The following is a 27,814-nucleotide window of genomic DNA, read 5'->3' on the forward strand; positions in this document are numbered from 1 at the left end:
GTTTGGCTGTATGGATATTTTGTTTCCAAGATCATGTGGTTAATAGATCTGTCACGATGTTGCAATTTCACTACATGATTATCACGACTAAAAATATTAATTGTAAGCAGATTATTGCACAATCTATGGAGAAACCCCATAGACAGAGAAAGTAAATGTTGTGTTTATTTGTCTCTTTTTCATGCATGAATTACAACAAATTTTCACTACCTGCTGTGGCCAAAACAATAACAATATTATCGCGATACCCGTAGGAAGTTTTTGAAAAAGTAATAACTAAACTATTAGTTATTCTCTACATGGTTATCACAATACCTGTAGAAAATGCCAAGCAAATAATAACAATGCGCTTAGTCACATTAAACTTAAACTTTGACTATTGTGCTTTTGACTATTTTTTTATGAATTAATTACTTTAAAAATGTGGGGAGCTGCAGAGAGAGTCCACACTAGGCTTGTCATAATATAAAATTTTAGCTATGCTGTTATCATGGCCAAAAGAACTCCCAATAGCAAAATTATCTTGATATATATAGAGAGAGAATTGGAGAAAAAATCTTACGCTGTGTGTAAATTTTACTCAAAGTGTATGGAGCTCAAGAAAATCAAAATGAGGGCTGTCACAACATCAGCCTTTCACAACATGATTAATGTTTAATCTTTGTTTATTGTGTGTTTCCCACCCTTTTTTGGTAGCAAATTAATGACACTCAAAATATGAGTGTAGGGAGGTGAATAGAGTCCACACGAGGACTGTCACGATATCAGACTTTCAAGAATTTACAAGAACAGATTAGCATTTGATATTCAAAAGAAAAAATAATAACAGCCGGCAGTCAGCATTTTCAACATATTTCTTTGAAAATTTAACCGTCTCTCCTATGTAAACATGTAATACTTTATAAACGTGTCCATTTACCCTACATGTTGAGTGTAAACTTACTGACATGGAATTTTAGAAAACATGGTTGAGAATAACTACTTTACTAAACACAGAGATTGACCGATGACTGAAGCTTATCACAAATATTTAAACTGTGTATGACAGCCAATAAGTAACAAGAAACTGCACCTCGGAAATGCTAAAATACACAGTATGAATGAGATCAGTTCTTATGCATATGATGTCCATTAAGGAACACTGACAGGATTATTTTAAAGCTTCAAATATCAGGTTTAATAATCATCTTTTATGCTTTTGTTATGCCGTTGTTAAAAAGCATGTTGGTCTGAGATACCGCCGTAATATTTGATATTTTATGTTATCTCGCATGACCTGATAATATTATGATAATAGCAATAATGGTTTACACTGGCCAGTTTATTTTCCCACCGCCTATTTGATTCTTAAAAATAAGTTGAAGTAAGGAAATGAGAGCCATTTTTAGTGACATTTCCTTGTCTCTATTTACATACATGTCTAGACTGACACTGTGTCTTTGTAGTCACTGGTTAATCAAAGTTATTAGGACCTTGTGTGGATCTTATCTGGATGTATTTAGCACACAAACAAACAAAACTGATATGATAAAAATAATAGTTTTCATATTCATAGGAGAATAATGAACCAACATGCTTTATACTGCATCCCGACCTTACAATTATAGCACTCGAGTTGTCACAATTTCAGATTTCTGTCCATGATTATTGTAAACAAAAGAATTCTCAGTAGCAATATTATCAAGAAGTCTGACTTGTACTGGATTTTTGGGGCCAATACTAAGTTTTTTTAATTTTGTAGAGCTTTGTTAAAAAGTTAAAATAGCCGGATCATTGTCTTTTAACTCTCCAGCAATATATTTCACAAACGAGTTAGAAACCTAAAATGAAGGAAAAGCTTGACTCCGCACCACTGTCTGCTCTGCTACATGCGCTGCAGACATTGTAGGGAACTATTATGTGATGGTACAGTTTCTAAATTAGCCCAGGTATCATTAATTCTCCAAAACAATATTATCAAGATATCTACAGTAAATGTGATTTTTTTTTTTTATTTTATGGCCGATACCAAATTTAGGGAGTAAAAAATTATGATGTTGGTTATATATATTAATATTATAGTTTTACAGAAGGTGAAAATAATGAAGTTGTGATGGAATGCACAAACTAGTTAGCAACGTGACTCCGCACCACTACCTGCTCTGCTACATGTGCTGCAGGCAGTGCAGATGATGGACTTGGAGCTGCTCTGCTGGACAAACTATGTTTCTAAATTTGGCCAGGTATCATTAATTCTTCAAAACAGGGTTATCGAGATGTCTACAGAAAATGTGGATTTTTATGGACAACACCAAATTTAGAGAGTAAAAAATTATTCTGATATGATGTCAATGATATTGATCAATGTTGGTTGTAATTCACTAACTAGATAGCAACGTGACTCCGCACCACCACCTGCTCTGCTCCATGTGCTGCAGGCAGTGCTGACAATGGACTTGGAGCTTATTAACAATATTATTAAGATAGATATTGAAATAAAAAAAAATACTATCAGTCAAATTCACCTTTAAAATTTGTTTATTGCGTTTTTTGTCTATTTTGGCAATAAAGTTGCACTAAAAGTACAAGTGGAAAGAGTCTGTAACTATAATTGTGCTGTGTGTTGGTTTTATGTTGGAGTGTCAACCAGATAGTTGCTAAAACTGTATTATTTATGCTATTATTATGTGTATTATCAACATAATGTCAATATTTAATCTTTTACATATGGTTATCGACAGTACTGCAACACCTTCTTGCTTAGGCCTCATCATTTGACCACATTGACTGCTTTTATTGGATAATTAACATGTTTTTATTTATTTAGGGAACACAGACTCAATGTTCTTGTTCTGTAGTGTTTTAGGGAACAGTGTTGTTCATGTTTCCCCTCTCGGCTGCACAGTGACAGGAAACATTGGAGGGTCAGCGTTGATGTTGGACTGTCAGTAGCAGCTCTCAGACACTGACTAACGCTGCCTGGTTATTTCTATGGCAGCGTGACAACAGCTTGTGCAGCCGACAACAGCTGAGGCTTAGATCTGTGTGTTTATTCGCTACGCAACACCACATGCAATCATAGTTAGAGTTATTATAATAAAATCACAGTGCAGTTGTTGTCCTGAACTCTACAGTGGAGGAAAGAGTTCACCCACACTGACGAGTGGGAAGCAGTTCAATAGATTACATTTGGCGATAAACTTTCCTTTTATAGCACAGATGAAAACATGAGTCATCTTAGGTCACTTCACATAGTAGATGAAGGCCTTTTAATCTTATATTATGAGAGACACCAAACAACTGGGAAGCAGGAAGGTAAAACTTCCCCTTGGCTACCTTAACTCCAAGCAATTTTCTGTTGTTATGCGAGTTATTGGAACATCATGATGATAAGAAACTGGAATAGAAATAGTCATGTCTAGAAGTAACAAATACATGGGCTACATGACAAAATGCTCCTGGTTTTGACAATGTTGAGCAGGTGAAAGAAGGGCGTACTGGACAAATGTTTTACGATCGAGTTAAAGGCATAACCCGGTCCAAAATAACTCCACTGTTCCTTACAGTAGAACTGGAGGTTGAGACAAAGTCATACAGAGTAACTATCTGATTTAGATAATGTGTTTCTGAGGTGTTTAGGACCAAATACAATAACTTGTCACCAATGGTTTAGGTTTTTGTGCAAAAATACATGTTGTTTTAAAAACTTGTACAGTATGCAGCAGCAGATATTTTTGCATGAATGTCTTCTGCAGCTCTGGGCTCAGGCTTAAAAATCGACCAGATTAGCAGAATAAGTTGCTTGATACAGGTACTGGAGAAAAAGTAGAGTCTACTACTGGATTTTTTGGGCCAATGTCGAATTTAGGGAAGCAATATATCAGCCATTATTATTTCTATGCATGTTCTTTTGAAATTAAAGATGATGGGGTCATTGTTTACTAACTTTCTAGAAACATATTTCACAAACTTTTTAGCAACTTTCCATGAAGACACAGCTTGACTCTGCACCACTATTTGCTCAGCTACATGTGCTGCAGACAGTGGAGTAGGAGCTGCTCTGATGGACAAACAATGTAATGATACAACTTCTAAATTAGTCCAGGTATCTTGTTCTGTGGCCCAAATAAATTTCAGTAACAATATTATTAAGATATATATTAGGATATCTATAGAAAATTAAAAGATAATAATACTATCAGTTAGTTTCATCTTTAAGATTTGTTTGTGTTTTTGTCTCTGTTTTGGCAACTGAATTACACTTGTTTTTGTATCAACATATTTCAAACAATATATAAACTGATACCAATAAATTTTTGAAAAGACAATATTATCTACTAACAAATATATTGGATAAAGTTCACTCAGGATGGTACATTTTGGTATTTGAAATGAAGATACTGACTTTTAAAAAATCAAGTACAAAGTTGGGCTGAACGACTAATCACATTATTATTGAAACTGTATCATGGCCAAATACAGTTTTCTAATTACAGGAGTTGTAATTTATTTTTTATTCATTTATTTTTTGATAAAGAAAAATCCATCACAACAACTTAAATAAAGTTTGGTGGTGCTGCAGAAATAATCCAACCTGCAAATCAAGTTCTCCCTACGTATGGAAACATGTTTGTTTGCAAAAGACTGCAGTAAAATCGTCATTTTTATATTTCTTTCAGTAGGAAATAAAGCAAAAATCCCATTAGAAGCATGAATTATGGTGCAATATGTGTTAAAATAATCAGTCATTTTTCTAATTTAAAAAATACGAAAATAAATGTTTTAAGGCTGCAGCTCATCAATTGGTATCATTTACTTCAGTTAATCTACTTGCTGTTTGTTTATTATTAAACATTTTGTTGGTTAAATGTAAAAAAAATCATAACTTCTTAAACCACAAGATGACCAAGAGTCCAAACGTTAACATGGCAGTGCACATGAATAAGACATTCTGAATAAGCCGGTGGAAGTATTTTTATCTTTTCCCATGCCGTTGGTCCTTTATGTGACAGAGTTTGCCCGGCTCTGGTCTGAGGAGGACGGATGACCCACTTTCTGCCTTGCTGCAGTCTTTGTAGAGCTTCACACATGCTCACATATTGCTCAGAGTCTTTCTGCAGCAGCTTTTTCCATTGGCCCAAATCCCGACTGAGCCGTGTTGAAGCATGCCGTCACGCCCACAAACCAGCACCTGTAGCGCAACAACAAACACGGCCGGTGACCCTGCATGTCGAAACTCACAGCAGCACAATGGGAGCTGCTGTTTAGATAAGACTCGAAGAAAAGCAGGAGTGTATTTACTTCCTAAATTTAACCGTGAGGTGCGTTCACAGGCATCACAGTTTAATAAAGGGGGTGACTGTATCTGCCTGTAAAAGATACAGCAGGTTATTTCTGGAAAGACGGTGTCATATATTTAGATAAGACTCAACCCACTGAACTCCAAACGGCATTTTCGAAATGCTTTTATCTCATTTTTAGGCTCATTTTTGCTCATTATAAAGTCCTGCACCTCTACAGAAACAACCCAACTACAGCTAAAATTATAGAGAACTTAGAAGTTATGTCAAAAATCTTAAAAAGAAAGAATTTTTTTTAATAAAAAAGGATTTTTTTCTTCAGCAAAAACTGAAAAACAAAATTTGTTGTTACCAATTCTAGAAAAAATAAATAACAGCTTCACGTACTACAAATATTTAACTATTTCCATGTTTCCAGCCGCTACAGACTTTTTCTCTCTTCTCTGCTCATCAGCTGTAGAAAGATGTTTCACCATGCTGAATGTATCTTCCAACAACTTGCTCCTCTGTTTACTGTTTTTGAATCATGCTGCATTTATTAGCGGAAACGTTTACCGCTCAGCGACTCGGTCCTGAACCACAAATTCACGGCTCGCATGTGCACCAATGTTTCCTCCGTCGTGTGTCGATCCAAACAGGGATTGGAGGTCACCAGTATTTTTAGACAAAGTCATCTCAAGATGTGACAGCTGTGCATGTGTTCCTGTTGGCAGTGACGACAGCTTTCATTTCTGCATCCGTCTGCATGTCTTTGTTCCGGCAGACGTTCAGGTTTCTCATTGTGAACAGTTTGCCTGAGCCTCCGGCCCGATCTTATATATTTCTGTGTTTCCTCGTCTCCCTTCAGTCCATCATGGCGGGAGATATGATGCTGCTGATGCGAGGATTAGCGAAGCTGAGTCAGGCGGTCGCTGAGACTCAAAGTAACACCCTGCGCTCTGGAGCAGGTAAGCTCAACTAATTTAATGTATTTTTATATATTTTGATGGTAAAATGAAATTTAGCCCCCTGAACCACAAGTATTTCTGGGTGTTTTTTTAATCAAAGTTGGGGAAAAAAAGGAATCAATATGTACAAAGTTTTTCCAAGTGGCCACAAGTTTTACCAGTACTGGAAAATAAAATAGAAGCTACTCATGTTATAGATAGTTAATTATTTATGTTTTTTACAAGCTCAAGAAACTACAGCTGTAGAAAGATGTTTCACCATGCTGGATGTATCTTCCAACAACTTCCTCCTCTGTTTACTGTTTTTGAGTCATGCTGCATTATTTTATTGATCCAGTATGTAGGTTTTGTCTCTCCTTCATGTCACATGTCTTGTTTGTAACATTTTGTGTTTGATTTGTGTCATTTTGTGTCTTGTTTTTGTTGCTGTCCATGTTATTTTTTTTATGTCTTGTTTGTGTTATTTTGTCTTGCCTGTGCCTTTTTTTGTTACTTTGTGTTGTTTTTGTTTGTTTTGTCTTGTGTCATTTTCTGTCTTGTTTTTGTTGCTTTCTGTGATATTTTAGTCATTTTGTGTCTCTTTGTGGTCATTTTATCTCCACATACTACAGATATTTACCTATTTCCATGTCTCCAGCCGCTACAGACTTTCTCTCTACTCTGCTCATCAGCTGTAGAAAGATGTTTCACCATGCTGAATGCATCTTCCAACAACTTGCTCCTCTGTTCACTGTTTTTGAGCCATGCTGCATTTATTTATTTGTTCAAACATGACCCTGTAATTTATTGCAGACCCGGCTTTTAATTAGTTTTCATTTGTGGAAACAGTTAGGGTTAGTGGTATGTTTCAATATATGTTTGTCGATATCGTTTTAAGATTTTAAATGGGAGAAACTGTAACAGAAGCAATTTCCCCTCGAAGATCAATACAGTATTTCTGATTCTGATAAAGTTCTGAAAGGAGTTTTTTATACATGTTTGTTCTCAGTTCCAGTGGAAATGTAAGCTAACCACTATAAATTGTCTTATTTGTAATCCAGGAGTCCAAGGAGTCGGTGCTGCTGTCCAAAGTGTCCAATCTGCTGCAGAACAAGGCCTTTCTGCAGCCATGATGAAGATACAGGTTAGTGTAGAACATTTAGATTGTTCTTTGTATTTTATTTAATGTTATAAAACTAATGTGACAGGTTTTTTCTGGCTCATTATCACAAAATCTATGCATTTTGTTGAATTTCGGACCTTTTGATAAACAAAAATACGTATTAAACTGAGCAAGTGAAACATTAAATAACAAAATTTTGTAGAACTTTTATGCAGGAAAATTTTGCCATTTTTCGTGAGTTGCTGCTTGTTTCATTTGACAGAAATCTTTGCATTTTCCTCCTATTTTTGATATTTTCATGGAAAAAAGTTCCGTTAAACCTCAATTAACACGACAGGTTTATATGTATTTTCTTTATTATTTTTTCATTATTACTTCATTTCACTTCACAGGAAACACCCTGTTAATACCAAAATCACATCTATTTTTATTTTTAATCTAGTCATTTTTTTATCTAGTACAGTAGTTTTTGCTTATCTGTGTGTATATTTTGTGAATTTTTGCCACTTTAGAGAATTGCTGCTCGATATATTTGCATTTTAGTGGTATTTCTGATGATTTTATGTCTAATATTACTGAGTAAATGTAACCACAATTAACAACACGTCTTATATATATATTACCTTCATTACTTTCACATAGTTTCTTCATTTTCTATGCAGGAAATCCCTGTAAATACCAACATCACATCTATTTTATTCCTATTTTAATTACTTTTAGACAATTTTTCCATATTTGTAAGTATATTTAGTGAATTTTTGGCACTTTTGAGCATTACTACTTGTGTTATTTGACAGAAATATTTGCCTTTTACTAGTATTTCTGACATTCTGATGAACAGAAATGTCTATTACACTCAAGTAAATGAAACTCCAATTGACTAATTTGGTTTTAGAATTGAAATGCAGTTTTTTTTCAGTTCTTGTCATTTCGTTGCTGGCTAAAATCTCTAAAAGTGTATGTTTATGCATCATTACAGGAGATGTCCGGTCAGCAGCAAACCTCCTCATCGGAGTCAGATTTTGACTTTCCTCAGGACGACGCTGCGTTCATGGCTTCAGAGTTCAAGGAGGACGGATCGGATTATAATGTGGATCATTCAGGAGGCGGCGAGGACGCGGTGGCGGCGGCGTCGAGTCACGTTGGTGGGAAACAATCAGTGTTTGACGGATACAAAGATCCAAGCAAACAGTTCAATGGACAAACCAGAACGTACCACCAAGACGCCAGGTACAGACGCTCCCTCAGTCAGGTTTTACTGCTGTTTTTGGAAGATGCACGCCTCATGGTCTGAGTCCTTCGTATTTATCTGATTTGTTTTTATCTTCTGCTAGTAGATTTTTAATTAAACCTAAAATCAGAACAGCTATGGACCACATCTATTGAAGAGCCCTCCAGAAGATCTGAGTCAGGCTTTTTTGTTGATTTAATTGATTTTATTTTTTTATTGCTCTTCTTAGAGCAAATTTTTTACTAACTGAAGACAAAAAGCACAGTGTGATTTGATATTATTATGTTTTTTTAAATCTATATTATTTTATTTCATTTTATCGTCATTTTTTTTTCTTTTTTGCCCTATGGCTGATATGATTTTATTATTTTATTGAGTTTAATTAACTTTATCGTCTTTTTTGAATGTGGTGTAATTGTGTGTTGTTGACTGTAGGACAAATTGACCCTCAGATGATAATTAAGATTACCTTAAACCTGTTTATTAATTTCTCTATTTATTTAGTTATTTACATATTTTAGTCTGTTCTAGTCTTTTATTACTCATTTTTAAAATAATTTTAGTATTCTGTTCTTTATGAATTTTGACTTTGATTTTGCCCTTTGCCTTCAAAGTTTATATATTTTAATAATAGATATCTAACTTTGTATTGTTTTTTATTTTTTAACTTTTATTTCATTGTATCTGTTTTGGTGTTTCCTCATTGCATGTGTTATTTAGGTTATTTTATTGTATTTTATTTTGATTAATTTAATTTAATTTGTTTTTGTTTTATTTTAATCATTTTTTACTTATTTATTCAACTTCTAGATTTATTTTTTATGCAATTTTATCTTATTTGATTTCATTTTATCTCACTCTGGTGTTTCCTCATTGCATTTTTCATTTTAGATCATTATTTGTATTTATTTTTATTTTTTCATTGCATGTGTTATTTAGGATTCTTTAGTCCCTCGATCTCTGTGTTTTTGAGTGGTTTTATACCATGATGTTGGGAGTGGGGGGTTGTTTGTGTTGTTTCACTGCTTTTTTATTCCTCTTCCTGTATGAAAAGCGCTTTATAAATGAAGTCTGATTGATTGATTGATTGATTGATTGTGCAGACACTTCATCGGACACCATCACCTCTACAGCCACAGACTGAACAGACATGTGTGGACTCAGCATTACTGTCAGCAGCTCAGGAGCTACCATCAGGACCCGTCCAGCGTCGGAGGACTCACCGCAGAGGACATAGAAAAAGCCCGACAGAGCAAAAGGCCTGAGATGAAGCCACACAAACAGATGGTAAATCCTGCACCATGCACACAGCTATTCATGCACACAGCTACTGTCTATTTATGCTAATAGAAAGGTAACTTCACATCCTGTTTTTCTGTAGCTGAGTGAAAGAGCCAGAGAGAGGAAAGTGCCGGTGACTCGACTCGGCAGACTCGCCAACTTTGGAGGTAAAGCAACTGATTTCTTTTTTTTTTTCTTTTTTTTGAATGTTGGATGATTCATCAGTGGTTTGTCTGACTAAATCCGTAGTCAGTCACATCTGTGTGTAAATCTGCACGTACTCTGAAGCACTCTGCCAGTTAGTATATCCTGCTACAATTATACATGGGGTAAAATTTAAGTGCATCTTATTTTGAAAAGGCAGCGTATTTCATACACCCTGATCAGTTCTCTTCTAACATCTCTGAGCTTTTGCTTTGAAACTGTAGTGCACAGATTCCTGGCCACTCCTTATAAAACCAGTGTTTTCCATAAACCACTGTTACCTGACAGAAGTTTAACCCAACAAATATGGAGCCACTAGTTGATGATTATTGGTTTGGAACTGTTACAACAAGTAAGAACATTTTGAACCTCTAAGAACATGTATCAAGACTTTGTTAATATCAACAGTAACAGCTGTGTGGATTTGCCTTAAAGCTGCTGTTAGATTTGTCCTGCTGATAGAGCCACTATAACGTGATACATCACTGATGGAGGCAGCCATGTTTGTAGTCCATCTTGGTTGCAGAGAGAGGGACGGACAGGGAGACCCGGGATTAGCTCCTTGAGCAAACGGTCACAGCTCGAAAACTATTAAGTCGTAAACTGAAAAAATTCTTTCACCATGTGAAGATTGTGAACAATCTGTTTTTTTCATGTCGGTGCTGTGTTTTATACAGATTTGGTGGCAGGTTAAAGAGATTCACTGTTTCTGATTTTAGAGCTCTGATATAATGGAGGTCAGTGAGAGTTTTGATCTGAGGTCTGAGGTCATACATGAAAAAAAACAAATCCTACAGCAATGAGACTCACACTGAGTGGAAAAGGGCAAAAATAACTGCATTTTTATGTATAAATTCATCATGTAGAGAAGAAACTGTGAGAAGGAGATGAGGTTAACTGCACTTTTTGCATAAAATTCATCTGGTCAAAATTTAGTGGAAGAAAAATTCAGGATTTTAAAAAATATTCATAAAACATAAACTGTAACTGCATAAAAAATGTAAAAGATATCAAATCACAGATTCAGACAAATAACATTTAAAGCCTTTTGAGCTATTTAAACTTAGAATGAAGTTTCTACTATAAAATCTGCCAGAGCTACACGATTCCAAAGATGGCTGGGTTTTGACAGGTATCCGACTGATTTCCCATTCATTTCAATGCGTATTTACAATGCAGTTTTTTAACAGTTTTTGTAAAAACCTGATGGAGTTTTGATATATATGATTTGTGTGAGTTTTCTCAAAGCCACAAGACAAGTTAGGTGTCAAAATTGATGTCGGAAGAATACACCTGAGGAATAACAGTAAGTGAGCTTTAATGCTTATGAACTGAAGCACACAAGAGATTGTGTCTTTTCTTTCTGGTTAGTGTGATTATTACACAAATGTTAAAGAAGTTGTTCCTTCAATGTCATAATTATGGTTCAATGACGTCCTAATCTGTGTTCGTCCTCTGTGGTGGCAACATGACATAGAACTGGGTTGCTGCAGGTCTGTAACTGTGACTGTAACCTCCCACCTGCCTTTAAATCCAGGGTCAGCAGGTTCAGTGCAGTTGGTGGTGGTATGTCAGTTCATGACCTTCTCCAGGTCTGCACAGTGACAAACAGCAACCACTGAATGTACAGTATGTGCAGCATGTACATGCTAAAAAAACTGAACGATTACAGGGAATAACAAGGAGATGTAACATGCAGGAATCTATCTATCAACACTGGAGCATAAACAAACACTTCGAAATTAGGTCAAGGCTCCCCAGGTTTTATTAATGGACCTTTGTTCCTGTCCAGATTAAAAAAAAATAAAACACCTTGTTTGGCTGGCTAACAGAGAAAAAACAACACACTGAACAAAGAGTTCTGCAACATTTCAAGCATATATGTTATAAAATCTCTGCATCTTATTGCTAATTTGTTGCTGTGTTTGGGTTAAAGGTTAAGTCAGTAGCTCAAATCCAATAAACCTTCTGCCATATTCAGTGAGTCTCTCCTCACAGTCCGCTAGCTGTGGAAAAAACTGCTGCTCCGTGAACAGGAAACAAAGACAGTGACTCATGCAGAATCACAGACTTCATCTTTATTTTACCGTTTGACAATGTTGTTTTGTAGTTGTGGCACATTTGAAATCCACACAAACTGCCAGTTTGATGTAAAAATGAATCAAAAAACATGTAAGAGATTAAATGGTTCCAGAACAAAAAACTTAGGGTGCCTTTGAGGGATCGTCATCCAGCATGAACTGATTATCAGCCAGTCAAATCAAACCCAGTCAAACAGTTATGTTGTGCAAACAAACAGAATTTTTTTCCATCTGTGGCAGAGGTCATGACACTTTAATGCAACACCTGCGTTGCCATTTGACCCTAAATTTCTACAAGTAAAGGTAAATATAACGTATTTTCTGCAGGAATATTATGGTCATTCTCAGTTTTTAAATCATGAGCCACAGTATAAACAATTTGGGTGTAATTTTAGACAAACCTGCACTGACGCTTCTTTAAGGAGGTTGTCTGGCACTTTATGACGTTACAGACAAATCAGGTGGTGGAAATTAAATCAAATTTATTCATACAGCACGTTTTAAGCAGCAGGAATTGACTGAAGTGCTGCACATGTTATCACACCGACATTGAGACAGGATGAAACTGCTGAATTCAAATTTTAAAACAAATAAAATTGAATAAAATAATAAGAACAAACTTTGTTTCTATAGCACCTTCCAAAACTGAGGTTACAAAGTGTTTCACAAAGCATTAAATACACAAAACATTAACATAGCATTAAAAGAAATAAAATATCAGTAAAAAAAACGGAACAAATAATATAACTGGTTAAAAAAACGATGGCAACTTGTAAGATCAATTTCTTCTGCAGTAAATCTGAAATGTTGGGATCATTGAGAGCAGCCAGAAGCCAATGTAAACATGCACATGTTGAGGTTTTTCATGCAAACATTAACAGAAGAGGAGCACTTGATAATAAAAGAAAGGCAGCTCCAGATCTTTTCTGACTTTGCTGCTGTTAACCTCACTCTTTTGTTGCTTAAAGGTCGTGCTGCTGCTGTTTGACTTTGGTCACACAGACTATTTTTTCAGTATCCATGTAACGGTATTTGGATAATAAACAAACACAGTAAAGTGAAGTTGTCCAGCCACAGTCAGAGCAAACCAAGTGTAGCTGCGTAGACCAACAGTAGACCTGCACAGTTTCAATCGCTATTTTGCACTTTGTTTGTTTACTCATGCAATAAACTCTGCAATAATTAACTAAGGGTGCAAAGCATGCTTTTGCAGCCCTATAAAATGTATAGCAAAAGCCAAAAATTACAGCAGTTGTACACGTTGTTGAAAATTTCGACTCTGCTTACTTTGAATTTTGTAATTTTTGTTTGATTTATAGTGTAAGTGAACCATTATTGAAAGTATGTAACATTATATTAACATGTTAGCTGGTAATCACAATCAGGATTTCTGCTTCCCACAAATTAATATACATGATAGATTGTAATATGGACATTTTTATAAACGCATTTTAGCCTGCATGTAAGTTGTAGCGTCTATTGAAAAACAAATATTGAGCCAGTTAGGTGTTATGAGTACAGTTTTATTCATATTAGCTTCTTGGACATGCTCTGAATGCATGGGAAGAGTATTTGGAGTCTTATTTTAAAGCAGGTTTGTACTTTAGCAGCAATTGCAAAGATGTAGTAACAGGTGCCTGAAAGTCAAGTACAGAATTAAGCCCTTTTTTAATCTCCAGGTCGCATCTAGCAGCATGTTTATCAGTGATAATCTCATGCAGCAAAGCTGTAATGTTCACACAAGCACAGTGAAAATCTTAGATGTAGCTTGACAGCAGCGATCACTGCTTCATTTCAGACGGATACATTAGCAGGTGGCAAAAACCGAAGCCAGAAATGTGAAGGAGACGATAAACTGGACGCTAGTAAACCTAGATGAGTCGGGGGCGGACGGACAACACAAACATGTGCAGCAGGATTTAGCCACAGCTCATTCCCAACAAGTTACGGAGGCAGCAGGTAGAGGCCCTGTTGGTTCAGCATGTTGACAGTGGTAACATTTAGAAGGTGTTGAAAAGAGGAGGGGAGGAGCTGCGGGAATTTAGCCTCAGCTTGTCCTTCAGAAAGTTCTACAAGTTTGCAAGTGCATATATAAGGTTGGAAAATGATTCACAGTGCCATAAATCTGTCTGCGTGTTTCACTTGTGGATGCATGTTGTTTTATTCTGAGGTTTTGAGGAGGTTTGTGAGGAAACATGAGTTATGAAGGAATGCAAGTGATTCTGTAAACACCCCTGTAGGTCAGATGACGGACAGGCGCTTGTGCTCAGTCTGGAAAAATATCAGTCAGGAATCACTGATCCGTCTTTGGCTGTGGGTTTCACACACTAATTTATACGTACAGTTACACGATGCTGGCTCATCTTTAATTTCCTCACTAAAGCGGGGAATAAAACAGGGAGTTGACGTTATGTTGGGTGGGAAGACGCCGGATCGGTTTGCACAACTCGGCGTCCAGTGTTTTTTAGAAAGCCTCGAATGCAAGACGCTGAAGCACACTGCGTCCTGATCTGACGTCGCGTCTCTGATTTGCCGCTTCAGAGACGGAAACCGCTGACTAACTGATTACGTAATGCTGAGTTATGTAAGGTGGAAGCTCAAACAACCCCCTCCTCATGCATCGTTTTTGTCATCTGCTGATAAAATCTTCCAGATTTCTGCAGCTTGATTGTTAAATGATTAGATTACTGATATAATCATCTGTAATTTATAGAAAAAATGCTGTGTTGGATGGCAGAAGCGCAGCTGTTGCCGGTTATCTTGTTGCACAATAGTGAGGTGATCCAAAGGTTTATCTGCTTAAAATTTGTCACGTGTTGTCTGTATGTTGTTTCAGTGGAAGTGTTACCAACAGCAACAGATGGCCTCATCTGTCGGTTTATTTTAGGACAGCAGTGAAGCAAAGAAAACTTGGTGGACTGAAATCGTAGCTGCTTTTTAACAAATTGAGGGAAAAAATTATAAATTAAATATTCTGCTGTGCACTGAGTGCCTGAATTAATTCTACACCAACATAAAAATCCAGTATTGGCAGCATGCAAAATCATTTGAACCTGGTTATTTTCTACTGAAATCATAACAACAAACTCAGATTCTTTTGATTTCTGAAAATATATCTGGTGATCCAGCACAAGAACTACTGAGGAATATAATGAAAAGAAAAAAAGTTAGTTGCTGTTTTTAGATGATCTGCCATGTTGGTTGTTGAGCTGCGATACACAAACTCTTTTTGCAAAGTGTAAATTCAACTTTTTTTGTCAATTAGTTTGATGAAATTGCAGAAACATCGACTTTAACATGGTGTCAGGTTGTTTGGAGCCGACTCAGAGTGAACAGAGTTTAGAAATTTCAGTCAGTGTTGATATTTATTGACAATTTTTCATGGCTTTCTTTATTAAGACCCAGAGAAAAAGGGTTTGAGTTGAATTTAACAATTTTACTTATTAGGATGGATCTGCAGTAATGCTATTTAAATGTGAAAAACATCTCAAAAAATAGATTTACACACATAAACATAAAAAAATAAGGGTAAAAGAATGCTCTCACCTTAATACACATTATATATATAATTTATATTATTATCCAGGAATGGCACACACTTGGAGTTTGTTTGTGGAATGAAACTTTGCATTTCATGATGTGCCCTCATGGTGGTTTGATGTAAACATTTTATTTTAAAAAAGTCTATATTGTTATTGGTGAAGTGTCTCTTGTCGATATATTTTGCTATTGCCTACACCTATTACGTGTTTACTTAGACGTCTCATCCAGAATTTCACCCAAAATGACTTAAAAATACAGCAGTGAGACTTTTTACATGCATAAAACTGGCATAGAAGCAGCTGTGTAGTTGGGAAAGGTGAGGATTCCATGTCCAGACAGGCTGCACAAACACGACTAGAAAAATATTGTGAAATCCCAAACAATTCACAAAAAATACCAACTTTCTGAATTACAGCCGCTCAAACTCATTACCACCTATGACTGCACAGACACTGACGGAGAGATGACTCAATTTTGTGACGCAATAATGGAAAACTGCTCAAAATTTCTACTTTTTCTTCACAATTTTAGCCTTTTTGCATCATAAAACATCTAAAATCATGCAATAACTTTGCAAAAAAATCTTTTTCAAGACATATGTTGCTTTTAAAGTCTTACAGTTTGAATACATGGGTTATAGTATACAGAAAAAATCTACATTAAGCTGCTTCACTCTAACTGTGTTTCTGTATCTCTGTGTGTTTGTTGCAGGTTTAGCTGTAGGTTTGGGAATCGGAGCTTTGGCAGAAGTCGCCAAGAAAACCATCAGACACAACGGAGCTGCAGGTAAAACACAGATTTTACAGTTTTACAGCTAAGAAACAAACAGCAACGCTTACTTTTGCATTAATATTTATGTATGTTTGTCCTGGAATCACACAATATACCGTGGATTCGTAATAATGTGATGATTTGAAGCTTCATGACGGCACTTCAGAGCATGCAGGAGATTATGCAACAGCTTTCTTATTAAATACCGCCTGTATTAAAGCTCCTCAATGCCCATCCCTCATGCATGTTACTGCATGCAGCACACTTTATTTAATGCCAACGGAATGCAAACAAAAAAAAAAAAATGATGACATAATTAGGCAGCCTCGTTTACCAAACAGACCTTGCAGCTCTGTAATCCTAAAACATAGGCTAAGCTCAAACGGAGCATAAATCTGCAGCGCGTGTGCATCTGTTTGTTGGTGTTTATGTGAGTGTGTGTGCTCGCTGTAATCCCTGCAGGGACGTTTCTAAACACACTCGTAGGTGTGTGTGCAGCAAATCTCCATTAAAGCCTCTGAGGGCGGCTTCAGACGCAACAAAACACAGAACCTGATGACCTACTGACACATATACACACAGTTGTACTGACATAAGTAAATACTGAAGCTATAACACTCGTATTTAATGACAGGTATGGGTCTTAAATGAGCCCTGGGGAAAAACATTTAAATACCGGAGGATTAATAAGCGGCACTTTATAAAGTAAGAATAACGTTTTGGACGTTCTTCTCATCACTGCAAGTTATTCTGTCTGTCGGAGCCTCGAGCTGATTGTTTAACTGTTTCTGTGTTGATAAATTCAGTTAAAAATCTAGAGCATCTTCTGAACTATCAACGTTTCGGTTCCCCTTTAGAGGTTTATTTTCACTGTTTCTCTCACTGAATGTTGGTGTTGATGGTTGAAGAAATACTTTAAGTGTTTTATTCATTTAAATGTTACACATCAAAAATACTGTCAAAGAAAAAATCCTGCATTCATTTTATACGGAAAAGTGACAAATGAAAGAGGTTTTATCAACACAATGGACTTTAACTTTTAATTGAACGCTGCATTTCATAATAATAATAATTATTATTGTTGTTGTTGTTAATAATAATAATAATAATAATAATAATACAAAGAAGATGATGATGATAATAATAATGATATTTTATAATTGTTAATAAAAATAAAAATATTAATTATATTTTTATTATCATTGCTATTAATAATACAAATAATAATAATAATAATTATATAATTAATAATAACTTTATTTATATAGCACCTTTTAAAGCCAGGTTTACAAAGGGCTTTGCAGACAAAAAGAGAAGAAGGAAATTCATGAAGAACATTGAACAGCAGAAGGCTGGTCAGCACAAACATGGTTAAAGATTTTCAAAATAAATTAATACAGCACCATCAGATAGAATAATAAAATGCCACATCCAAGTAAGAGAAAGAACAAGTGGAGTAAAAGAAAAAGTAGATTGTGAAATCATTAACACAAGGGTAAAAACGATAATAATAGTACTAATAGTAAAAAAGTAAAATAAATAAGTAAACAAATAAGGGTAAAAAGAATAAAAAAAATGAAAAATGAAATAAATAATGTTTAAAAAACAATTAGATGATAAAAATATTAAGAAATAGAAATACATTCTATAAAATTATATTTTAGTTTGTAAAATGCAGTGATTTCCCCAAAAGATTGCATTTTTATGCTGTAAATAATTATTATATTTATTTTTCATTTAAAATGCACCTTATCGTATATAATAGTGATTGGTTCAAAACAGTGTCCTAGCAGATATCAAGGCAAAAAACAAATACATTTATAAAGCACAAAGGAGAGTACTGTTAAAGTAGGCGATCGATATGCAGAATCTGTATTCATATTTTGATCCCAAATAGCTTAATCTGTACATATGACGATTATACTTATAATGTACTTAACACACGTGAGTAAAGTTTTCAATTTAGTCTTGAGGCTCTTTTGTATTTGCAGGATTTTTATGTTCTGTGAAATTAACATTGCGCCTGTTTTGTGGTTCTTCAGGCGAGAATAAAAAAGCAGTTCTGGACTCGAGCCCTTTTCTGTCCGAAGCCAACGCTGAACGCATCGTCAGGACTTTGTGCAAAGTCCGAGGAGCTGCACTGAAACTGGGACAGATGCTCAGTATTCAAGGTGACACACGTTCACATTCGTCAATTTGTAAGGAGGACAGACAGTTGTGCTTGTTCTGGAAATGATCTGTCACTCAGAGATGCTGCAGGAAAAGCTGTCTGGCTTTAAGCTGCACACAGAACAAAACCAAAGCAAAACAAAGAAAAAGAATTGCAGTCTGTAGTTTGTCGATTTTTGGATTGAGGTTTCATGAAAATTCTTTAAAAATGAGATAAAACTTTATTAATACAGGAGGAAATTCTTTTGCTAGATGTTGCTCTGGATGAAAAAATTAAATAACATGCGAAAATGCAGAGCCTAGCAGAGAAGAAATAAGATAGAATTACGATATATTACTGAGAATACAAATATAGAAGACTGAAATAATAAAAGTAATACCTGCAATAACGCTGGCTATGAAATATTGCACATGAAATAGAGATATTACACGTTAAATTTAAATATTGCACCAGAAAATGTAAATATTCCACATGAAAATGTTAACATGATACTTTAACAGGTAAGGGGTGATTTATACCTGAGTAATTTAGAAAGTAAGGGATTAACCTTTATAAAAGTTATTTAAAATGCTACTCAACTTGGCTATAACACATATTAAGATGAGACATGATATTTATTTTAAATAATGAGAGAAACTGGGGGGAGGCGGAGGGGCAGGTATCATCGGACTTATTATCATCGAACTCTTTCCTAGTAGACTCTCAATCTGTATTATCATTGTTCAACTGCAATACATCTGTTTACTTTTCTTCATTTTCTATTAGTCTTTCTTGTTATTAGCATTAGTATACAGTTTACACCTTGCACTTATGTTATCTTATTTTATTTTTCTTGTTAATTTTAATTCTTGTTTTTTCTAGACACTTTGCACACTTAAGACACGACACACTGAGATACTTCACACAAACACTTTTAGAAACCTGCATTTTGTACTTTCTATTCTTTGTTATTTCAATTTTACTGCTAACCCCTGTGTAATTGTGTATATTCCAGTAACCTTTGTGTATTGTATTGTATTGTACTCTGGCAAAATAATTTCCTCCAGGATGAACAAAGTAGATCGTATCTTATCTTATCAACTTCCAGTTAGTAAGTGCGCCCTTTCAGTTTTGCTTTACAGGTTAATTATTTACCAAGTTGAATTCATAATATGATAATAAAAACTTTATTCATAAAGCACAGAAAGACGGAACAGTTCCTGTTGGCACTCCATTTGAATTTAGCTTTATAGGTTCATTTTATGTCCTAATTCTTGTAAGAGGCCTTTAAATTGTCAAAATAAAATAACAAAAATCATCACCTAGAAATAAAAAAAAAAAACCAGCCTGTGATGAACTCAGCTAGTCACAGATCATCAATATATTCATCCAGTCGTCCAACTCTACCACAGATCTGAAGTCAATATTTGAGTTTTAACCTTAAAAAGGTATTAAACAGCTTCCATTTACCAAGACTTGATAAGATGTTTGAAAGAATTCAGATATGAGACTGGGTTTGTATTCGATTCAATCCAATCAAACTCCAACCTAAGTCGCTTTCCTCGTTTGAAGAGTCGTGTTTTGGCTCAGTTTCGCTACAGAGGAAACCTTGGATCACAGTTGTTGGCACTGAAAGTTGGCTCAGACGTCTGACTGCTGTTGCCAACGGTTCAGCAGAGGTCAGATCCATGCTGCTGTAGTTATAAACAGGTGAAGCAACTCAGTTCTGATGAAGCGAAGTGTGTTTTTCTATAAGCTCCGTGACTTGCATGTAGGTCGGAGCTCAGTAATAAGATGTTATTGTGAGTTGGACGTCCAGCTGCTGTAAACATTCTGGCACTGAGTTAATGAAGTCGGATCAGGTAGCGGCAGTAAACACATCATCACAACTTTGTTTATTGGTGCTGAACCGCAGCCTGACCTTGGCTGCTGACCTTTGCCTCGGAGGCGTTCGAAGCTACAAACATGTTTGTGCAAACTTCATGGACGGTACAGTGTAGTAAAAATCTGATTTCAGCACAGCAGAGCGAACTTGTCTGCCTATATGTGAGGGTATTTGCAGCTTTACTTTATCTTCAAAGTGGTGACAAGATCTTAAAATCAAGAGATTTCTGTCTGCAACCTCCCAGTTCTTCTACAGAGAAAGCTAAAGGTTGAGATGTAATAATAGTCTGTCTAAATCTACAGGATAAAAACCACCACGCCGCTCTTTGCCCACTCTTTGCTGACATTTATCTGTCATGGCAGGAATGCAGTCATGGGCGGATGATTGTCTCTCCAGCCATTGTAGCCTTTTAGCTCCAGTCCTAAAATAGAGTTGGCCTTGAAGCTGTTTTTAAACTGTTCATGAAGTTTGCAACCCTGAAGCCAAGTGGTGTTTTTTTTTCTCTATTATTATTGTTGTGAAAGTGTTTAAATCTGGAATTTACTCTGCACAGCTCAGTAATGATGTTTCATGCACAGCTTTCAGTTTATTTAAGATAAGATCATTCTTTATTAATCCCACAGGGGGGTATTTGCAGTGTCACTGCAGCAACAAGGACAGTGCACAAACATGGAGGCATCAGTGAGGCATCTAAAATATGCACAAGGATGCAGCATAACAATACTTACTAGTAAAACAGTAGACAATTTGATATTGCAGAGTCTTCTAAATGCAGAAAATGTCAGTATTGCACAGGTTTGAATGTACTAAAGTTGCACCAGAGTGAAATATGTCGTTTGTACCTTATATTTCTTATAATCCTTTGTACTTTATAAGCACATCTAACTGATCATGTGCTTTATAAAGCTGCATAAACTTTTATGCTTTTAGACACTTACAAAGTGTTCAACCATACTCTCATTTATTAAAAATACCTGTGCAATCTAATGCAACCATTTTGCAAATTCGTATTAGAATTTATAGTATAGGTACACTAGATTGGATTGCATTGGTGTTGTTTGCCTTTTGTTCACTTCTCTCATATTTTTCCTCACTGTAGTTCATTTTTCACTGTAATATAAAATTCTGCACCTCTGTGGAAAAAGAACAACGACAGCTGGAAGTAAAAATAACTTAAAAATGTCTTCTGTTCAGTATGACAGTTAGAATGCCTAAAAATGATTATTTTGCTTCATTATTTATTTTTGCACAAATGTTAAAAAAAAAAAAAAAAAAACGAAAAAAACTGGAATCAGCTTGTCCAACGTCTTACCGAGTGTCCAGATGTTATAATAGTGAGAAAAAAATTGTAAACTTAACATATTGTAAATATTTCAATCTTTCATTTTTTAAAATTTGTTGTTAATTTAAATGGTTCTGCAGTTACCAGTGCAGGAAAATACAATCATGACTCAAAACGCCATGGATATGATTAAATAAGTTAAGATTAAATAAGATGAGATAAACCTTTATTAATCTGTTTGCCAGATGTTGCTCAGGAAATGAAACTACATAACATGAGAATAAATGCAGCATCTAGTAGATAAAAATACAGCATATTAATACAATGCATCACTGAATAAATCATTTCTAAATAAATAATAATAAATAATCTAATGATAAATAAGACTAGAATAGAAAAAGGTATAAGTAATACTTGCAGTGATTCCAGCGTAGCAAAGTAATATCACACATGATGATGAGTAAATTGAAATATTACCCATGAAATTAAAATATTGCACCTAAAAAAATATTGCGCATTATATTGACATGTTGTACACGAAAATAATTAGTAATAATTATTTTCCTACCTACATTTTTATGTTTTTTCCATATTTGACTCCAACAGTTCAGGGAGTTCAGCCACAAAGTCTAGCAATGTTTGTCTTGTAAAAAAAGTCGCAGATGAGTCATTAATAGCTTCACAATTGAGGCTGAGGGCTTCAGAATTTTTTTTTTTTTTTTTTTAAATAGAATCTTGTCAAAGTAAATTCTTAATTTTTAGCAATTTTTTAAATGAGGCATGTAGAATAAGGTGATTTTGATGAAATACCACAATTTTAAGCTTAAATTTGCTTTAGTTTTCAGACAGAATGGCAGATGATAAATGCTGTAATTTGGTGTTTTTTTGCTCCTTTTCCTTTTTTTTTTTTTTTTAACTTTTTTAAATAAAGACAGCATACCTTTCAAACCCACGGGTGGATTTTAGGGGCTAGAGGGTTCAGCTATGAATCCATTTATAGCAGATGCATATTATGTAATATATGACTTCATCTCTAACTCTGATGACCTGGAGTAAAAATAGCAGCATTTCTTTGTGTTTTACCACTTTGCTTGTTCTTCCTGCTGTGTTTTCAGATGATGCTTTCATCAACCCTCAACTCGCTAAGATCTTCGATCGCGTCAGACAGAGCGCCGACTTCATGCCCATCAAACAAATGACAGTAAGAATCTTTATCCTGTGCTGTTTTTCTACAACTGGCAGTTTGAATTTGATGAGAAGTTTACCCGAGTATATAATAAATACACAGATCGACCACGACATTTGAATCACTGACAAGTTAAGCGAATAAAACTGATAATATGGTTACAGTAGTCCAGGGGTGTCAAACTCATTTTAGTTCCAGGGCCACATTCAACCCAGTTTGATCTCAAGTGGGCTGAACCAGTAAAATCACAACATAATAACTGATAAATAATGACAACTCCTAATTTTTTATTTGTTTTAGTGCAAAAAAGTGCATTCTGAAAATGTTCACATTTAGGGAATGATCTTTTTATAAAACATCATGAACAGCTTGAAACTGGGAACTGGGACAACAATGACAAAACTGAAAAAAAATGCCAAAAATAATACACAAAACAATGAAAAAAATGACAAAAATGAGACAAAAAACACAAGCGTGACAAAAAAGAAACATAAAGCCACAAAGCGTGACACAAATGATAAAAAACAGACAAAAAAAGACAAAAAACAACAAAAACAAGACAAAATATTACAAAAATGATACACAAAATGACAAAAGAAAAATGAGCAATCTAGTAATTCATTTTCTGACCAAAACAACTTGTCATGGTCTAGGAATTATTTTAAATTTCACAGTTTTACAAATTTACAAATTGCAGTTAATGTCTTCTCTGTAATTTTTGCACTTTACAAAGTCAAACCTGCGGCCCGCGGGCCAAAACCGACCCTTCAGAGGGTCCAATCCAGACCGCTGGCCACATCTTTGACACCCCTGCAGTAGGTGCATTTATCAAGCAACAGTCAGTTCTTAAAGTTGATGTTAGAAGCTGTAAAAATGTTCAGCGTCAAGATCTGAGAAACTTAACCGGAACATCTCCAAAACAGAAGTTATTGTGGGCGGTTTCTGGTCTGCAGTGTTTGTTAAAAGTATCCATGGAAGAAGAACCGGTGAACCAGAGGCCAAGTCATGGATGCACAACACTGTTCATGAATGGTTTGAGAAACACAACAAAGAGTTCAAGGTGTTGAATCAGCCTTATTAGTGAGATATCAGTCTAACTGAGCATCTATGGAAAGTCCAGTCCACGGATCTCCCCAGTTTCACAACTAGCAGGACTTAAGATGAAGAAATTTACTTCCTACAGCAGCTGGATACAGATGAGACATGAAAAAAAAGCAGGACAAGAATTACAAAAAGTACAGTAAGGCCAAAAATAAAGATAGAATTTAGGGTCTCATAGAGAAATATACCCGGCATAATGAATTTACATATGATTAAGTACAGATAGGGTCAGTTTACATCTGGATATGTACACATATGACAGAATAAATTTATATATGTGCAGATTTGGCATGGAGGATAATGTATTTCATTTTATTGCAGTCAAAAAAAATTTGAAAAAAGACCAGTGTTAACATAAGTAAGAGAACAATGTTGTATTTTATTGATTGATCCAGAAGAGCTGTAAAGACAAAAAAAAGAGTTTTACACTCAGTCGTTGGGTTATTTAGGAGCAAACTTTAGTAGTTTATGAAGCACTGCAGAGAGAATAAGACCGTGTTCGATGATGCTGTTGCAGACTGGAAGAGCTACAGGACAAACAAACAGCGGTAAAGTTGTAGTTGCACTGGAAGAATTAAAAACAGTTTGAAGGATCTGCTGCAATCACCTTCAGAGGTCTGTGGACCAATCAGAGTAGAGCATATACATAATCGTTTTAATGTTGTGGCTGGTTGGTCAAAAACTTAAATGTAGCTACATGAAACCAACTGTAAATTCACATTTGGCTCCATTTTTGAAAACCACAACAAGCTGAAAACATGCTTTTGTGCTTCCACAGAAAGCTCTGAACAGCGATCTGGGCCCAAACTGGAGGGACAAACTGGAATCCTTCGAGGAGCGTCCGTTTGCAGCAGCGTCCATCGGTCAAGTTCACCTGGCGAGGATGAAGGACGGCAGGGAGGTGGCCATGAAAATACAGGTGAGAGTGAGCTGTGTGTGTAATCACTACATTCACTGTTATTAGGGTAAACAGTGAAACCGCAGAGTGTGTTTCTACGATACAGAAGTAAACTAAAAACATTTCTAACTCTGGTTGTGTTTGTCTTCAGTATCCTGGAGTCGCTCAGAGCATCAACAGTGACGTCAACAACCTGATGACTGTTCTGAACATGAGCAACGCTCTGCCCGAAGGTGCAAATTAAAAGAAACACACATGTAAACAAACACATGCACAGCTTCTTTATAAACAACACTCAGTTTAATGCTTTTATTTGTGTCGGTGCAGGCTTGTTTCCAGAACATCTCATAGACGTGATGAGGAAAGAGCTGGCGCTGGAGTGTGACTACATCAGAGAAGCTCAGTGTGCAAAGAAGTTCAGGTATTCTGCAGCAAATGTCTGAATTCGCTGATTATTTTCTGTCACAGTTGGAAAAATCCACCCTCGGAAACCTTTTTCTTACTGTTTCATTGATTCATACCGGATAAATTTAACAAAAAAAAAGTGATTTTGCAGAAGAAAATCATGATTTGATTATTTTGTGCCTATATAAAAATGTTTATATTTAGTTTTTTGAATGCAACATCAATTTTTGAAAAGCCAATAGCTGTATATAAGAGTTACTAATATTACAGCACAGTTGACTTTTGCAACTCCATTTGAAAGCGGTGCCAATTTTGCCATATGATATTGCTTTAAATCAAATCTTTTGACAAAAATGTCACTATTTTTAGTCTCTGGTTTAATCTCTGGTGTCATCACTGACATTTTAAGTTTCATTTTTGACTTAAAAACAACATAATCAATGTTCCATCCACATGACCTGTGTTATGTTAAGCTTTTTCTAAATGTCAGCTGCTGCCTGTTGTTGGCTCAGCTGCTTTGTTGCGGCTTCTCATTGCAGTTTGTAGATTAGTTTATGCATGTGTTTCCTCCAAGAAGTCAGATAACATAACCGAACATACGGAGTGTCTTATTATCAGGAGAATAACCAGTAAACTGACAAATCTGCTGAGCAAAAGGAAGAAACTTTTACTGCTGCAGTTCACTAAAAAAGACTTCACATTAAAATACTGATTATTTTGGCATTCTTGCGTCTGTCAAGATTATTATTTAAATTTTATTTGTAAACAAAAAGTGTTAAACATTTCTGAACAATCTTGCAGCATTACGTTTTACAGGGATCCTCAACTTACGTTGGAGTTCTGTTCCTACAGTATGGCGTAAGTCAATTTTCGCTGCAAGTCGGAACTCCGGTGAAAGCATAAACAAAGCCCTTACGTCCATCAAGATATTGATCAGTTTACACATATGTACAACTACAGTAACGAAAACAGTCATTAGCTCACACTGAAACACAACTGGGTAAGAAAATACCGGCAAAAATCCCTTTTTCTTGGGAGCCATGGTGAAGTTAGCAAATGTAGCATAATCCAATGTGGCGGCAAATGTAAATAAAGCTGTGTTATGGCGCTGCGTGACTACTGTATATACAATATTCATCCGCTGACAACGTATTTGTCCGCTTCACTAGCCAACCAGTTCTGATGTTCCGATGAAACACCGTACGTTAAACCGAGGACCGGCCCGTAATCCGTTCCAACGTAATGGCGAAACAATGCAAGTCGAGGACGTCGTAAACCGAGGAACTCCTGTATTTAGTTCTAGTTTAATTTTCATTGTGACAAATAGGTCACCAAGAAGTACTTCTGCATCATAGTTTTAGTACTAGTTTAGTACTAACTTCATGTTAGAGCAACCTTAACCCTAAATCCTGCTTGAGACAGCTGCACAAAACACCTTAAGTTAAGATTTTCCTTAAAGTTGAAGTTAAGGTTTTCTGAAAATATAATGGATCGCACAAAACTCCCTCTTCTTAAAGTTTCCTTGAAAGTTCACTCAGATATTTAAGGTTTTCTGTGTATTTTGATCTGATCTTGTGGCTACATCAGGTGTAAAAAACGGTGTTTAATGGTGCATAAGTGCTGCTAAAATTCACTCTGCAAACATTAAAATACATCAGATTTTTGTTTGTATTTTGTTTTGCATAGGTCAAAAATGTTTCTATTTTTTAAATTAAAACAATTTTGTGCAGGAAATGATTGCTTTATATTAAACTGGGCTTCCACTGTGGAGTTTTTAGCACCTTTTTCTGCATTTATTTTGCCAGAACTGGCTGATGGTTGCTTCATAACTTTCTCTCCTATGTATTCTACTGTAATCTGTAGATGTTAAATTGGCCATATTTCGTCTTGTTTTCCCTCAACGCTACATCCTACCTGTGCTGCAGGTGTAGCCGGTGAAAACTCTGCATATGTTGCATATTGAATGCAGCTAAAGTGTGTCTGTTTGTTCACCGCTAACTGCCCTCCAGAACTAACTGTCCTACAAAAACTCAACCTTCAACTTGCCCTTTTAGCCTGTAAACCCCCCGCATTGATGCTTTTTTTATTATTTACTGCCTAGTGCATCAAAAAATATCATATCATGCAGAGATGAGAACTTCCTCTCTTCAAAATTCCTCATTTTTACATCGTGGGAGCAGGAAATATGGGATATATGGGAGGATATTCTGCGTTTTGTGGCCTAATCCAGAGTAAAGTCTTACACTGAGCTCACTAGACTTTCCCACATTTATTTTGATATCAACGCTGTTTGGTGTCACTGAGTTTTAATCTCTTTATGACCTTTGATGTGATAATTTTGAAATATTAAAGGAAATTCTTAAGGTTCTTTTTAACTTTGACCACCAAGCAGCAAACTTTTGGGTTATTTTTATTTTCATATTCCATTAGATTGACAATCTGCAGCCGTAATAACTATTCAGCAATTTA

At 35.5% G+C, this 27,814-nt stretch overlaps 1 protein-coding gene across 1 annotated transcript in view; it reads left to right on the forward strand.

The window, feature by feature from the left end:
• The window catches only part of LOC111574285 (atypical kinase COQ8A, mitochondrial-like), a 35,838-nt gene that overhangs the window by 1,467 nt on the left and 6,557 nt on the right, over window positions 1-27,814 (forward strand). Inside the window, exons 2-12 of the mRNA XM_023278799.3 lie at window positions 6,127-6,226; window positions 7,267-7,349; window positions 8,308-8,558; window positions 9,663-9,846; window positions 9,941-10,007; window positions 16,380-16,454; window positions 18,482-18,610; window positions 22,871-22,956; window positions 24,821-24,961; window positions 25,092-25,173; window positions 25,268-25,361. Of these exons, the coding sequence (XP_023134567.1) occupies window positions 6,133-6,226; window positions 7,267-7,349; window positions 8,308-8,558; window positions 9,663-9,846; window positions 9,941-10,007; window positions 16,380-16,454; window positions 18,482-18,610; window positions 22,871-22,956; window positions 24,821-24,961; window positions 25,092-25,173; window positions 25,268-25,361 (1,286 nt within the window). The 5' untranslated portion in view covers window positions 6,127-6,132. The remainder of the gene's footprint in view (window positions 1-6,126; window positions 6,227-7,266; window positions 7,350-8,307; window positions 8,559-9,662; window positions 9,847-9,940; window positions 10,008-16,379; window positions 16,455-18,481; window positions 18,611-22,870; window positions 22,957-24,820; window positions 24,962-25,091; window positions 25,174-25,267; window positions 25,362-27,814) is intronic.

This window comes from Amphiprion ocellaris, chromosome 12, assembly GCF_022539595.1.
Source record: "Amphiprion ocellaris isolate individual 3 ecotype Okinawa chromosome 12, ASM2253959v1, whole genome shotgun sequence".
NCBI classification, from domain to species: domain Eukaryota; kingdom Metazoa; phylum Chordata; class Actinopteri; family Pomacentridae; genus Amphiprion; species Amphiprion ocellaris.